The sequence below is a fragment of the Thermobia domestica genome, chromosome 10, assembly GCF_964235325.1.
Source record: "Thermobia domestica chromosome 10, izTheDome1.hap1.1, whole genome shotgun sequence".
Classification (NCBI taxonomy): Eukaryota; Metazoa; Arthropoda; class Insecta; order Zygentoma; family Lepismatidae; genus Thermobia; species Thermobia domestica.
In genome coordinates, this window is record NC_137463.1 from 254,294,152 (window position 1) to 254,308,790 (window position 14,639).

The 14,639-nt window shown below is 36.3% G+C and overlaps 1 protein-coding gene across 6 annotated transcripts in view; it reads right to left on the minus strand.

Moving 5' to 3' along the window:
- The window catches only part of Ipk2 (Inositol phosphate kinase 2), a 121,682-nt gene continuing 107,043 nt past the window's right edge, over positions 1 to 14,639 (minus strand). For all 6 annotated transcript variants that reach the window (XM_081729485.1, XM_081729489.1, XM_081729486.1 and 3 more), the window contains exons 5-6: positions 9,744 to 9,879; positions 1 to 685 (exon numbers count right to left, since the gene is read on the minus strand). In XM_081729485.1, the coding sequence (XP_081585611.1) occupies positions 123 to 685; positions 9,744 to 9,879 (699 nt within the window). In that variant the 3' untranslated portion in view covers positions 1 to 122. The remainder of the gene's footprint in view (positions 686 to 9,743; positions 9,880 to 14,639) is intronic.

Genomic DNA, 14,639 nt, shown 5'->3' on the forward strand with positions numbered 1-14,639 from the left:
TTATTTATTAAGTTGTACAAATTTTAATATCAAATAACGTTACACATCTATATAAAACTTTATTCTTTCTATCTAACAAAGGGATTATAGCTGGAAGAACATTTATCTACAAGAAATGTACACTAAACTGTTTCTTCGAGGAGACTTTCCAGTGTTTTCACCAAATTAGCCAAACCATCGATGTAATTAGAGTCCAATTGGCCATGGGCAGGTACTGCATGAGCGAAATCAATCATTCTAACAACCGTAAAATCCTGGACATTGCTGTCACTTGAATGCAATAACTCATCTAACAACACAGAATAATTCTCTTTCATCATCTCCAAATCCTTTTCATAATTATTCACAAGGGAATGGTTTTTCGATACATTCTCGTAGTGAGAATGCCAACCATTTAAAGTATCCGGACGCGCATTCCCAGGTGGGAACCGTTCTGCACTTAACACTGGTGAATGTGGACGTGGAGAACTGGAGTTTACATTTAAATTTGGACTGCAGCTGCGATTTCCCGCCTTCAAGTGATGCCTCAGCTTACGTGCGTCATACACCAAAAGGATTGACGTTGCGTAGAATAAATATTTCCGTTGTTTCCGACACCATCGAAGAATACGCCACAATTTGGACAGAAATTGGAGTACTAAGGTTCGACTCAAGCCTGAGTCACCATTTAGATATAATTTCAAAGCTGAAAATAAAAAAGAAAATAACGTAAAAAACACGTGCAACTAACAATGGAATATATCGTCGTCTGAGATTCAACACCGCGTATCTCAAATTTTGGCGAAGTAGAGTTTTTGATACCATTATAATCAGTATAGGATAACTCACAATCTGGTTAAGTAGTACACCTATATCACAACAAATGGCTCTGTTATTCCTCTCAAAGTAATACCGTGTATAATGAGGCTGAAGCCAGTTTTTATAGTTTTTTCTCTCTCTCTTGTAAATTTGATAAAATGTTACTTACGCAGTATTGAATCTTAGACGGAATATATATATATATATATACAGGGTGTCTCAAAAGTCCCCTGACAGGATAACTCTGTTGTTATGAGAGTTACAACAAAATGTTAGAGAGGAAACCGTCTCCAAATACGATGTTTTCAATCTAAAGTGAAGGATTTTTTTTTAAAAGGACGAGCCGTTTGGGTTGTACACTCTTTATGCGCCCAATGTTAAATGAAAATGAACCGTTGCCATTTACTTAGACCCAAAACATAAGTGAATGAAGTTACTATGTTTTACACTAACGTGTCGATGGCCAGCCATCATTTCAAACATGCCCCCATACAAAATGTATTCACCTCCCACCCCTACCTCCCTTCTGTAACTCTGATAATAGTTACCCTATATAAGGGAACTGTTGAGAAATCCTATATATATATATGCTCGTGAACATGTTTAAGAATGAAATGAAGTTTATAAACTACTCAGAAAGATGATTGGCTCATGGTGAATCATTTCACTCTTGCACGAGGAGGTGCAAATTATACATGTGCATTTTAACGATCATCGTCAGACAAAGTACTTGTAGCAGGACGCTAGAGTAGCTACGCATGCTTTACCCTCGTACTACGTAGGTACTTTTTGTAACGCGGATTATCAAGGAGGGAAGGGGGTCACTTTGTACGTAGTACCTCTTAAATATATATCGCAAAAGAAACAAATTAGAATCTCTCACAAAATCTACAGTGACTAAAGTGAACAATACATGGGATAAGACTAGCAGCTATTTATTCTAGTATCATCTAGGAGTGATACTTCTAAATGTCAAGTCACATCTCCTACCAATGGGGAGTACTTTGTGCGCACCACCTTAAAACAGCAAATTTAAGAAACACATTAGCCTGAAAAAAAAAAATTACAATGAACAGTACACGGGATAAAACTAACCGCCAAACTCAGAAAAGACGGGATACAACCATTTATGATACTGCCAGCTAGAAGTGACACTTTCTTGTCAGTTACACCTCCTACCAAAGCGAGGGAGGTAGAGTGACTTTGTGCTCACCAACTGAAAATAGCAAATTTATAATACACACTAACGTTCAATTTGCACCACCGTAAGGTATACGCTTTAGCTAAACATGTTGAGCATTTTTTTTTTTATTTATTTAAGAAACGATTAAAAGAGTAATTACAAAAAACATATTGTGGCGGGCACAAAGTACGAGGTGGTGTGCAGTTGGTAGTGTGAGGGTTAAATGTAATATTTTTTATTATTTTATGGATTCGATACTCGATTGCAATTTAATGTCTCAGTTTTGTATGGTTGTTTAATAGTAAAAGTAACAATTAAAAACGGTTAACTATTTTTTGGAAGCGTCTGCAGCCTACAGCAAATTAGCGTGCTTTAGCTAAACGTAGTTTCGTTTATCGTGGTTTAGAGATTAAGGCGGGAAAGATAGTAATTATTTATGGATCACTATAATTTCGGGCAGACTTCTGTCCGTAATTTAGGATAGAGTTTTGTCAGATCGAAATTTCGAAAATTCAACATCAAAAAAGGCTTTTTTTTTTTTTTTTTTAACGTTGAGATAGAAGCACGTACTTTTGCACAGTGAGTCTAAGACCGAGACCACAAAAATATATTACCAATATTAAACAAGGAATATTTCTACTATACAGGTAGGCAACCAATCAGATTGAGATCTTACCTCCCGTGGCACGATTATCACTTTCATCCGACAACATACTGAAAAGAACTAAAGTATCTACTTCTTCACGTTCTTGTGGTACTTTTTCAATATAGAAGTGTTTATTACGAACATTTCACCATTAATTATATATTAATGAAAGGAGGAACTAACAGGATTTTTTACACACCTAATCCTCTGTAGGTGCGAATTCAATGATATACAAAGAGTGAAAACGTGGATGACTAAACCGGGATTCGAACCAGGAATTCCGCCAGGGATCTTCGGCGTGCTACGCCAATGCGTCAGCTATTAAGTTACCAAGTTCGCTTTCCAGAATAACCGTACACTCTCTCACACTTGAAGTCGGTGCTCTTTACTTAGATCACATGGCTTGTACCACAACCTAGATGTTGTGCTTGGACAATCCAGTGTCCATATTCAGAACACTTTCACGGTTATATTATCATTATATATATTTATTAATGAAAGTGGGAAACAACCGGATTATTTTACTCGACCAGCATATGTAAAGATAAACACTGCAATTTGTGCATAACATTTTTAGTGCATAACATTCCAAGTGGAAAAACCAGTTTTTTTTTTTTTTTTTTTTTTTTTTTTTTTTTTTTTTTGTGTGTGTGTGTGTGTGTGTGTGTGTTTACAACAGAACACCTCATCTACCATTACGACGCCCACAGGCAGACAATTTAGTCGTCAAGATTAATCGTCGGACAAAAGTGGTACTCTAGATTAGGTTTTAATCCTTTGTTGATAATATCCATACTGCAGATATCTCTTACCAAACAGACAGTTTATGGTTATTGCTCTGGGCAGTGTTTATCTCTGATATATATAGTCCCAAGTACTTGTGTCGATGTCGCAAATATAGCGACTCTGTTGCAAGATTTAGCAACTTGCGAAGCTCTTGAGCACAAATAAAAAATTACTTTAGTGTGTAAACGTTTAAAGTGTAGATGTTTAATGAATTATGAATAATATTCAAAGAACAAACAAATGCACAACTGGATCAAGAATCGCACCCAGGTCTCCAGGTTACCGTGTCGATGCACTAATCACGACGCCACCTAATCCACACTCTTATCAACAGGGTTGGACCCACCTGAAAAAACCCACCTTAAAACCCACATGGGTTTTTGAGCTTTTTGTTAATATATTATTGATACAACCAAGGTGATCACATTGAAAGTGATTTTTATCAGATTTTGGACTTTCCATGGGCGAACTGAATGCTTTCCCGTTAAGGTATACAACAACATTCAACATATGACCTTTCTAGAGTTCTGAATGCACTGAATAAATAACAAAACTTATCTTAGCTTGAGATAATTAAGTAACAAATTAATCTATGGATTATGCTTATAGCCTATTTGAAGTAAAAAAAAACAATTTTATATTTTAGAAAATACTTCCCGTAAATAGTGTGCTCGCCGACGCCGAGGGACGTTATCCCTCATACGTTTGATGCGTTTAAAGCATAGGTGCCGGTACTACCAGTAAACATGTAGTGCATTAGTAAAACTATTAGTATTATTTATGCCTTACCTTTGACAGTAACACAGTAAAATTTAGTTTTCCAACAACAACAGTTTAGTGCAGTTATTTGTAGGTACTCTTCAAATAACCATTCTATAGAATCAACACCAACAAAAGCGTAAAAAATCGTCAAATTTAAGAAACTCGATGCTCAGAGTTCCGAACTACGTACCGCTTACTATTTCAAGTTCTGAATTCGAACTTTCGTACTAGTGGAAGTTTCGATGTACAGTAAAGGGAGCTGCATTTTCGACGGAGGAAAAAAAAAACGTCCCAAAAGAAGTTCTCGGGAAATTCCCCCAATTGAACGCACAAAGCATCGGAACTGAATACTTCAACAATAAAACTATTTATTTTATGCTGGAAGATATTTCATTTCATTTAAGACATTCTGAAACATCCTAATTATATATAAAACTACATGAGCTGACATAAATTATTGAGCACTTCCTGTAGGGCTACAATGATTAAATTTGGCATGATGGTAGCTTTCCAGGACTAACCGACAGAAAAACTGTCAAAAGTGAATATTTTTAATTCTTAGGGGGTCTAAAGAGGGGATGAAAAAATTTCCCCATGTTATTTAAATGGGCCTTTTTTTAAAACTTATAATCTCATGTTTTAGGTACTTAGAATTGGAATAAAATCTTGAAATTCGGTATGCTTGTACATTTTCGTAAGCGTTACCTAAGTGAAACATCAGAAATAAAAATTTCCAACCGTAGAGTGGTTTTACGGGGAACTGAAAAATCTTTCCCATGTTATTTATATGGGACGTCTTCTACACCCCAAAATGTTTAGGCCCTCCCGGCATGATTATAGCATTCCAGGACTAACCGACAGGAAAATAGCCAAAAGCGAATATATTTAATATTTTTAGGGGTCTAAAGGGTGATGAAGAAATTCCCTTGTTATTTAAATGGGCGTTTTCTTGGGATACAAAATCTTATCTTTTAAACAGTTGAAATAGGAAAAGAAATGATAAAATTGTGGATTTAAGAGATGCGAGGACGTAGGCCGAGCAAAGGCAGTGTGTGGGGGGCGCCCCCGGGTGCGCAGATTCAGGAAATATGAAGAGCAAGTTCACGAAATTCACTGTTTATGCAAAGGGCGATAGATAAGAAATGCGAGGTCATAGGCCGAGCAAACTCGGGAGTCTGGGGGGGCGGAGCCCCCAGCTAGCCAAAAGCTAGTTAATTTTATAAAATATGAATTATATCTTTCTTAATGGTCTTAAATTAATTTTCTGGAAAGATCTCTCTTGCAACAAGTGCTCGGGAAATTCCCGTAATTGAACGCACAAGGCATCGAAAGTGAACTTCAACAATAACAACCATTTATTTTACGCTGTTAAATTAATATATTTGGTGTTCACATTTGGCAAACGTCACTGAGGCTTCTGGGATGATTCAATCTGCATTTGTTCGTTTGTCTGCTTGTACCACAGAGAATCACTTCCGGTCTTTTAAGTGTAAATTTTCAGAGTACAAGCACGAGACACACTAAATTTCCTGTATAGATTTTGGCGGCATGCCAACGTAAAATTTCAAAATGGTGACAATTTATTTTTTTTTCAAAATGGCGGGTATGCACGCTACAAAGCGCAATTTTCGGTCTTTTAAGTCGAAATTTTTAGAGTAGAAGTACGAGATACCCTAAATTAGCTGTAATGGCGGCCATTTTTTAAAAACAGCAGTGAATAGAAAATTGTTGCAAGTTGTGCCAATGATAATCTTGAAATATAAATCACATTTTAACACTTTTACCCCAAAGACATTGAAATATTTTGCTAAAACCCAATTAAACCCGAAAAAACCCAATAAAACCCGAAAATACCCGAAAAAACCCATATGGGCCCAGGTGGGTTGGGCTTTTTCAGAAAAACCCGGGTTTTTTCAAACCCTGCTTATCAACCACACGTGCACATTTTTCCAATCTTGAAGTCGTTGTGGAGCAATCCATTTGGTTTCAGGGGGAAAATGTTATTGAAGTGGATTCAGTATCGTAATGATGATGAACCGGAACTGTAAGCTAAAACCGATTCGATTCTTGATTCAGTCGTACCTTTTAAACTTTTTCAACATTACTGAATTTTCACCTCTAAAGAAATTGTTGAAGAGAAGAAATGTTATTTTCTCCATTTTCTAATGTTAAGGAGTCATGGTTGTGATAATCATGCCTGTTGTGCTGTATGGTTGCGAAACATGGTCTCTTATTCTGAGGTAAGAACGCAGACTGAAAGTATTTGAGAATAAAATCCTGAGACAAATATTCAGACCCACGAGAAACGGGAATGGGAAATGTTGGAAACTTCATAATGAGAAACTATATCATTTACACCGTTTACCAAACATCGTTGGGGTCCTCAAGTCTAGCAACTCATGTAGCCAGAATTAAGGCTGCAGACTACTAAATATTTTTGAAATACTAATTTTTTCTTTTGCCCGTTTTTCGTAAATGGAAAGAGGTAATAAAATGTCACTTACCACAATAATAGATAATATTATTCTACATCCGAAAATACGAATCGGAAGAACTTTCAGTGTTGCCATCCATAGAAATTACAGGGTGACCAGAATTTGAATTACTCAAAACTCTGGGTAAAGGCAGCGACTAGAAAAATGAACTCAACGGTAATTGATGACTTATTATGCTGTCTATGTTCCTTGTTTACTACTTTTTAAATAATATTTGTACTTATTTTATAAACCTTACATAAATTATTACAAAATAATTAAGTTATTACAAAATAAATATAAAGATTATTTAAAAAGTAGTAAACAAGAAACATAGACAGCATGATAAATCATCAATTACCGTTGAGTTCATTTTTCTAGGCGCTGCCTTTACCTAGATTTTTGAGTAATTCAAATTCTGGTCACACTGTAATTTCTATTGATGGTAACACTGAAAATTCTTCCGATTCGTATTTTCGGGTGTAGAATAACATTATCTATTATTGTGGTAAGTTACATTTTATTACCTCTTCCTATTTACGAAAAGTGGGCAAAACAAAAATTATTAGTGTTTCAAAAATATTTAGTAGCCTGCCCCCTTAAAAAAATTTTAAAAAGTAGGAACGTTTTCAAAGTTTTAACTCGAAATCCAACCGGAAAACATTCATTAGAAAGAACTAGGCGCAGATAGAAGGACAATATTAAGAAGGATCTCCCAGAATTGGGAATACAAAATAGAAACTGGATCAAGTTGGCTAAGACAGAAGTCAATAGAGAGTTTTGTGAACGCAGCAAATAAACCTCCGGGTTGTATACAGTGAGTTAGTTAAGTGACCATGGTGACTCAGAAGCTGAACGCTCACCTCTGGAATGTGCGGTCCCTGGTTCGACCACAGTTCGTGCCAAGTGGCCTCTGTAGTGGACAGACATCGTGTGTTTGGGTTTTCTCGGGATTCTCCTGCTACTCCTACTTTTTTTCATTCCACCATTAAGTTCCATCTCCCTTAGCTTTGGTGCATATTGTGGGACATTAAACTAAAGAAAATTATAATGTTAATAAAGAAAATGAAATTTTTAAATTTAACGTTCTACTATTAAGCGATTTCCATTACAGGATGATTAATAAAACAGAATGACTATGAAGAAATTGGTCGGATGAGAATGTGGGAGGAAGCGGGAGATATTCTAGAAAACCCATAGACACAATGTTTTCCCTTATAAACTCACACGCTCTGAAAGTCTGGGATCGAACCAAGAACATCTTATACTATGTCTCTCTCCCCTGTTACGTTAATGAAAAATTATATGGAAAAAATATTGCAAGGGTCCCCACATCACAACAGACGCACGTGTCACCTCAACACGTGCTAATGATTACAAACAACCTAGCAGACAACAGGCCAACACGGAAGACACCGAGGAACACCGAAAGCAGACGGACCTCACGGAAGGACCCGAGGAGGACAAATAAAAGGAGGACCACCAAGGGACCCAACATCAGTCAACCAACTGATCGCCTAACTTTTACCTTCCTATGTCGCTATGGACTAGGAGCACCTCTTCCTTACCCTATGTCGCACTGGGCTAGGGATCCATCTTAAACTTATAATCCAAGTCTAACCTACAACCTGCCAAAGCGTTCTGGAAACTGCCATGAGTGGAAGGAGCACCCAGCAAAACATTTGGTATTCCTTCACTTGGTCATTGAGGAAGAGACATTGAATTAGAGACACTTGTATTTATTATATTTTGTAATAAAACTTGGTGAAGGGGGAAAAGACACCCGGTCTATCATTTGAAATGAAATGAAATGAAATCGTTGAGTTTTACGTCCCACGGTTATGCCGGTTAGGCTAAAGGAGACGGTGATGATGAGTAATGAATGAAATGAAGAAAGTGGGAGGAAACGGGAGTACCCCGAGAAAACCCACGCACACGGTGTTTGTCCACCACAAAGTTCACTTGGCGGAGGTTGGGATCGAACCCGGAACCCCAAGCACCAGAGGTGAACGCTCTACCACTGAGCAACCGCGGCCCCTCCGGTCTATCATCTGACTCTACCAAACATTACAATATCATCTGTCAGTGAAAGGTAAGTGCATATTAATTTTCCATACACTTTTTTAAAAACTCTTTTACATATTCATTGTACGAAGTGGTCTAAATGTCTTGCCACCCCCTACAAAAACAGGTAATAAAAAAAGAACTGAGTAATTCCAAACACATGTACTGGATTTAGTTGATCATTGTTACTATCATTTATTGACACTGTCGCACCTCCACAAAATTTGAACACAATAATTTCCGTGGCATAATTATGTCGTGGCGCCATATCTGGTGTGATATTATGTTAAGCGTTAACTTCGTAATAAGTCCAAAGCATCCTCCAACTGTTAGGATGTCTGGTACCGCCCACGTTCCTTCATAGTACTACAAAGAAAGTTGTCGCAAAACATGAGGTAAAAACTTATGGGAGACTAATTGAGATGCGCTGAAAGTAGTTGTGATTCTCGCCCTATTCACCTTTCACGAAAAACTCCTTGACAGTGATTGCATCGTGAGGTGGTGCACCATCTTGTTGAAACAAACAATAATTCAGATCGACTAGAGCTGTAAAACAAATCGTTCTCCTAACATTGTGAGGTACGGTTGCTATTTAACACGACCGTGAAAGAACTAGAGTTCTAATAAGTGCTCACTTGATATCGCGGCTAATATAATCACATGTGGAGTGTTCTGCTCCAGTTACTCGTAATAGTGCGATTTTTTTTTTCCCTCCAGAAATAAATTCTTCCTAGTTCATCCCCTGCGGCATTTCCAACACTATTATAGGGGATGACAAAGACATTCAAACTACCCCGTACAATTTTGTGTACTGGCGCTTACTTTTGCATGGATGGATGGATAAAAATCTGGTATTTTGGTGCTTCTTTCTACATTAATGAATAAAAATATGTCATTCAATTCCACGAATTTAGATGACGTTAAATATAGAAGACTGAAAATACTGACCACCTCGGTTACATGTGCGTACATAATGATTTAAAAAAAGAAAAAAGAAAAGAAAAAAAAAAGCTTATAAAATATGAATTACCGCCTTTGACAGACTCTTCTGTCAACTGCTTTCCATGCTCTTTGCCTAATTTTATCATTTCACCATCTGATATTTTGTATGTCTGTAATCCTGGAATGCAAAATCCAAGAGTTTGCTTTGTTTGCCGATACTTGCTCTGAAAATAAAAAATACAATATTATTAAGCTAAATATTTTAATAATTCCTTTGTAAGCGCACAATAAAAAACGAAGTTCATATCAAATAGTACTTAAAGTTTGTGCACTGTTCGTGTTACTCAATCAATAAATGGCTAAGGAAATTGCTTATCTATTTGTACAGTAATTTAATTTATTCAGGTTGGCCATTTTAGTTGCCTATCTAAGAGCATTTGTAGGTTCTAGCCAGAAGCTGATTGAATTAGAAAATTTCACTTCATTTCTTGATCCTTGCTATATAACTTATGATCTTGAGTTTACCATTTTTTTTTTTCCTTTCATTCTTTTCACTAAAATTAAGAAATTGTTTAGATAACTATATACAAATAAACGTAATGGGAATCTACATACATACTCTCCCTGCAATATTATTTGAAAAAAAGAACAACAGAAAGAAAAAGTTTAATGAGTGTTCTATAAAATGGCTGTTGCGACTTCTAAGTGGTGATACCATCTGTAAGGATTACATGCAATATTCTTGCGCTGTTACCCTTATACACAAAGGAAGGTAATTTTGTGGACTGCCCCTATTGCCATGTAGTTTAACGGCTTTGAAATTTATGTTTATCTATCTATCTATCTATATCTATATCTATATATATATATATATATACAGTGGCGGATCCAAGTTATGGTAAAGGGAGGGGCTAAACCCTAGTTTGCTGCTTTATCCAATTGAAGCCCATTTTATCCAGTGTATACCTGAACGTCAAGGGCGGTATATAACCCTTATAGTCCCCCTTGTATCCGCGCCTTATATATATTTTATTATTTCACCATCTGATATTTTGTACGTCTGTAATCCTGGAATGCATACAGGGTATATATACACAGAGTGTCTAAAAAGTTCAACGAATTTTTTAAATCGTACGAGCCGTTTGGGCTGTACATTCTTCATGCGACCAATGTTAAATGAAAATGCAGAGTTCCCATTTACCTGGACCCACAACGTAACTGAATGAAGTTGCTGTCTTTTACGCTAACAAGTCGACGGTCAGCCCCCATTTCAAACAGTGACTCCATTCACTTATTTTGTGGATTCAGGTAAATGGCAATACAGCCCAACTCGCTCGTCCGATTAAAAAAAAAAAAAAAAAAAAATATATCCTTCAATTTAGATTGAAAACGTTATATTTGGAGACGGTTTCCCCTCTTACATTTCTTTGTAACTCTCATAATAACAGAGTTACCCTATGTCATGGGACTTTTCACAATAAGTGGAAACAAAACTGTAGAGTGAAAGTGGAAGAAATATATATATATATATATATATATATATATATATATAATTTTGTACCAACGTAGGATCTATATTCAACAAGTTTGATTAGTTTTCAGTCTGCTCTGTTCATCTCAGGATTTTTTTTTTTTTTTTTAACGTTACTTTTATATAGTGGTATGTATTCCTGGTTTTAATCCTTTTTACCTTGCCACTGAGGAAGGAACCAGCTGAGAGTTCCGAAACATCAAAATCTTTAAATTTTTCAAAGGAAGAGTCATTGGTAAGTAGCCAATTTTTTGTTAGGTTTGATTAGTGTTTGTGCTAATTAATTTTATTTTTTATATATTGTATTTTTTTTCTTTGATTTGACAATGATAGTAACCCGTTTTAACTGAATTCGTGGAATATCGATGTGTATTTGGACACAAATGAACCCCCCCCCCCATTTTTTCCTTCAAGCTTATGTAAATCTATTGGGAATAACTTTTTTTTTTTAAATTATAGCCTTAAAATTACGGGAAACTGTGAAAATTAACAAACTGTGAAAATCCACATTTAACTGCAAAAAAATTTAAACTGTTTAACAAAAACTAAATCATACCTAGGTTTCTGAAACAAATTAGAAATTTACGAAGTGTTATATTTTTTGGTTATTGTCGTTTATTTTAATTATGTTAAAATTTATTGAAATAAAATGTGCGTTTCTAAAATGTACCTGTCATATCATATGTGGCAGCGATTTCCTTTAACCAGGTGATATTTTTAAATCCATTACCGAAATCTTGCAGCAGTGTTACCGTGGGTATGCTTGCCTAGCGTGTTTCATCCTTCACTGATATACTGACATATTTTAAAATTTTATTCCAAACCCAAATCATGCTTCTGTTATTACCAATTCCGTGGCAATTTTTGGCACAGAAGTCACTGAGAGGATTTTTTTCACCGTTAATTTGTTTTTTATTAAGTTTTACGTCCTAAGATTATGCCGGCTAGGCTAAAGGAGACGGTAATGATGAAAAATGAATTACTTGATTTGATTTTGAGTTTAACGTCCCGTTCAGCAGCGAGGCTATACGAGACGTGGACCTACAGATTAACGTGGAATCCGAACCACATGAGCTCCCGCCGGGAATCAAACCCGGGTCTCTGAAAAATGAATGAAGTGGTGGAATGAAGAAAATGGGAGGAAACGGGAAAGCCCCGAGAAAATCCACAAACACGGCGTTTGTCTACCACAAAACTCACTTGGCGCGAGCTAGGATCGAACCAAGGATTCCATGCACCAGAGGTGAACGCTCTATCAATAAGCCACCGCGGCCCAGTTTAAAGTGGAATTCGAACCACCGAAACACGTTCATGTTTTAATGCTTTCCTACCGGGAATTGAACTCGGGAGCACATGCACCAAAGGCAAAGTGTTATTCACCGTTAATGTTTATGGCTAGAAGTGTTAATTTTGTAACCATGTTGATCAGAGATCAATACGAGGAGTAAAATCGAGTATTCATTATTCTGGAATGAATATTCTAGTAAACACCGAGCAATTGTGCATAAGTATATAGTATATCAAGTGCCTTTCCAGGGAGCTTCCATACACACAAAGAAGAAGCAAGACAAATGCAGGACGAAGGATGCTAAAATTATTGCTGCACCATCCTGTTTGAGGTTTTATTTCCACAATAAAGAAGCGCATGCATAGAAGAAGGACACCAATTTGAATTTGCTCATACATAAAAGAAAAATTCAATGACAATCTAACTCTTCTAGGAATGTTGTTTCCTTAAAGAATATGTACTGACGAAGATACAAACCCTCACTGAAATGTCCTCGGTCAAGAGTGGGTTTATTTTAAATATACGTCCTATTAACACAATACGTGATGGTTACAGCAAGGATTAGGATTAGGATTTTAGATTTCTGGGCTTTCGGCATCTAAGGCCAATGAGCTCGTCACGTTTGAGGGATAACGTCCCTCGCAGAGCACACTATCCGGGGAAAGGGAAGAAAGAAAGGATTGGGGAAGGAAGGAAGCGGCCTGGGACCTACAGGTATAAGTTAGGTACCATCCCGGCATTTGCCTGATCTGAATGAGGAAAAACCCAGGAAAACCTCATTCAGGATGGCTGGCCTGAAAAAGCTTTTTACACTTTTTCGACTGAGTGCCCCCACTGAGAATCGAACCCGGGACCAGGCTACTGCAAGGAATTTTAAATGTTGCACTGTTTTTCTTTTTCTATTAAAAAGCTCAAATTAGTTTGTCTTGCAAGGAAAACATTAAATAAACACATCTAACTGTGTTTTAGTTACATCTTTTCACCTCTTTTTTTTATTTTTTTAACAAGGTTGCATCTTTTGTCAATGTAATCGTTTTTTTGCACTTAGCTTTTTTTTAACTCCTCTGCCGCATGCAGCATCATATACCTTCGCTTCAAAGTAATTTTGTTAAGAGAAAGCTGTTGAATAGGAAATGAAGGGAGTGCTTTTCAAATGTTTACTCCAGTGACCGGAGATGTAGCCTCACTGATATTTAATATATATATATATATATATATATATATATATATATATATATATATAGAGAGAGAGAGAGAGAGAGATACTTATTAATAATATTAAACATTTTTCTGGACTTGTGACTTTAAAAATATCATATTTATGGAGTTGCTTTAGCCGGACTTCAATTACATGAGTAAATTCTGAGTCCTTAAGTTATATGTGACTAGTTTTGGCATTGTTTCATTCAATATTTACATTTCAAATTTGTATATCTTTTTCCAAATTTTTTCACTCCAAATTTTTTCTTAGCTATAGTAATCACAATCCAAATTTCTTTTCTCTAAGTTTAAGTTTGGATTCTTCGTTCTAACACGATTCAAATACATGTCTTCCTTGTACTATGATTAGATATGGCTGTACCTGGGCAAATAGGTAACCAATTTTCTTCTTGTGCTACAATGGCTCAGTGGTAGAGCGTTCACCCCTGGTATATACGAGTCCCTTGTTCGATCCCAGCTCGCGCCTGTTGTGAACCAACATCGTGCGTTTTTTTTTTTTTTTTGTTTGTTTTGTTTTTGGTTTCCCGTTTCCATTCATTTCTTCACTCCACAATTTTATTCATTATCATTAGCATCTTTTTTACCCTCGATCATAATCACGGGATGTTAAAACAAAAAAGCCTTTGTCTATGCTAAAGTTAGCTTTATTTGCACTTTAGTTAAGGCACCGTATGAAATATTAGAAAATAACCAATTGCACTGGCAGAAACAAAGCCTAATAGCAGTACATTTAAAAGTTGCTGACGCTGCTCGGTACGGAACGTGGTGCTTGGTGACTATAAAACTAAAACGTAACTCCTAGCGCAAGTCAGTTTTAGTATTATAATTATACTCAACTCTGCAATATTTGCGTACGTAGTAATACCTGGAGCAACATGACACTGACTTCAGACAATCCTGAATGTAGAAAAAGATCCAATTTACCTTGCAAATGCAGAACAGAG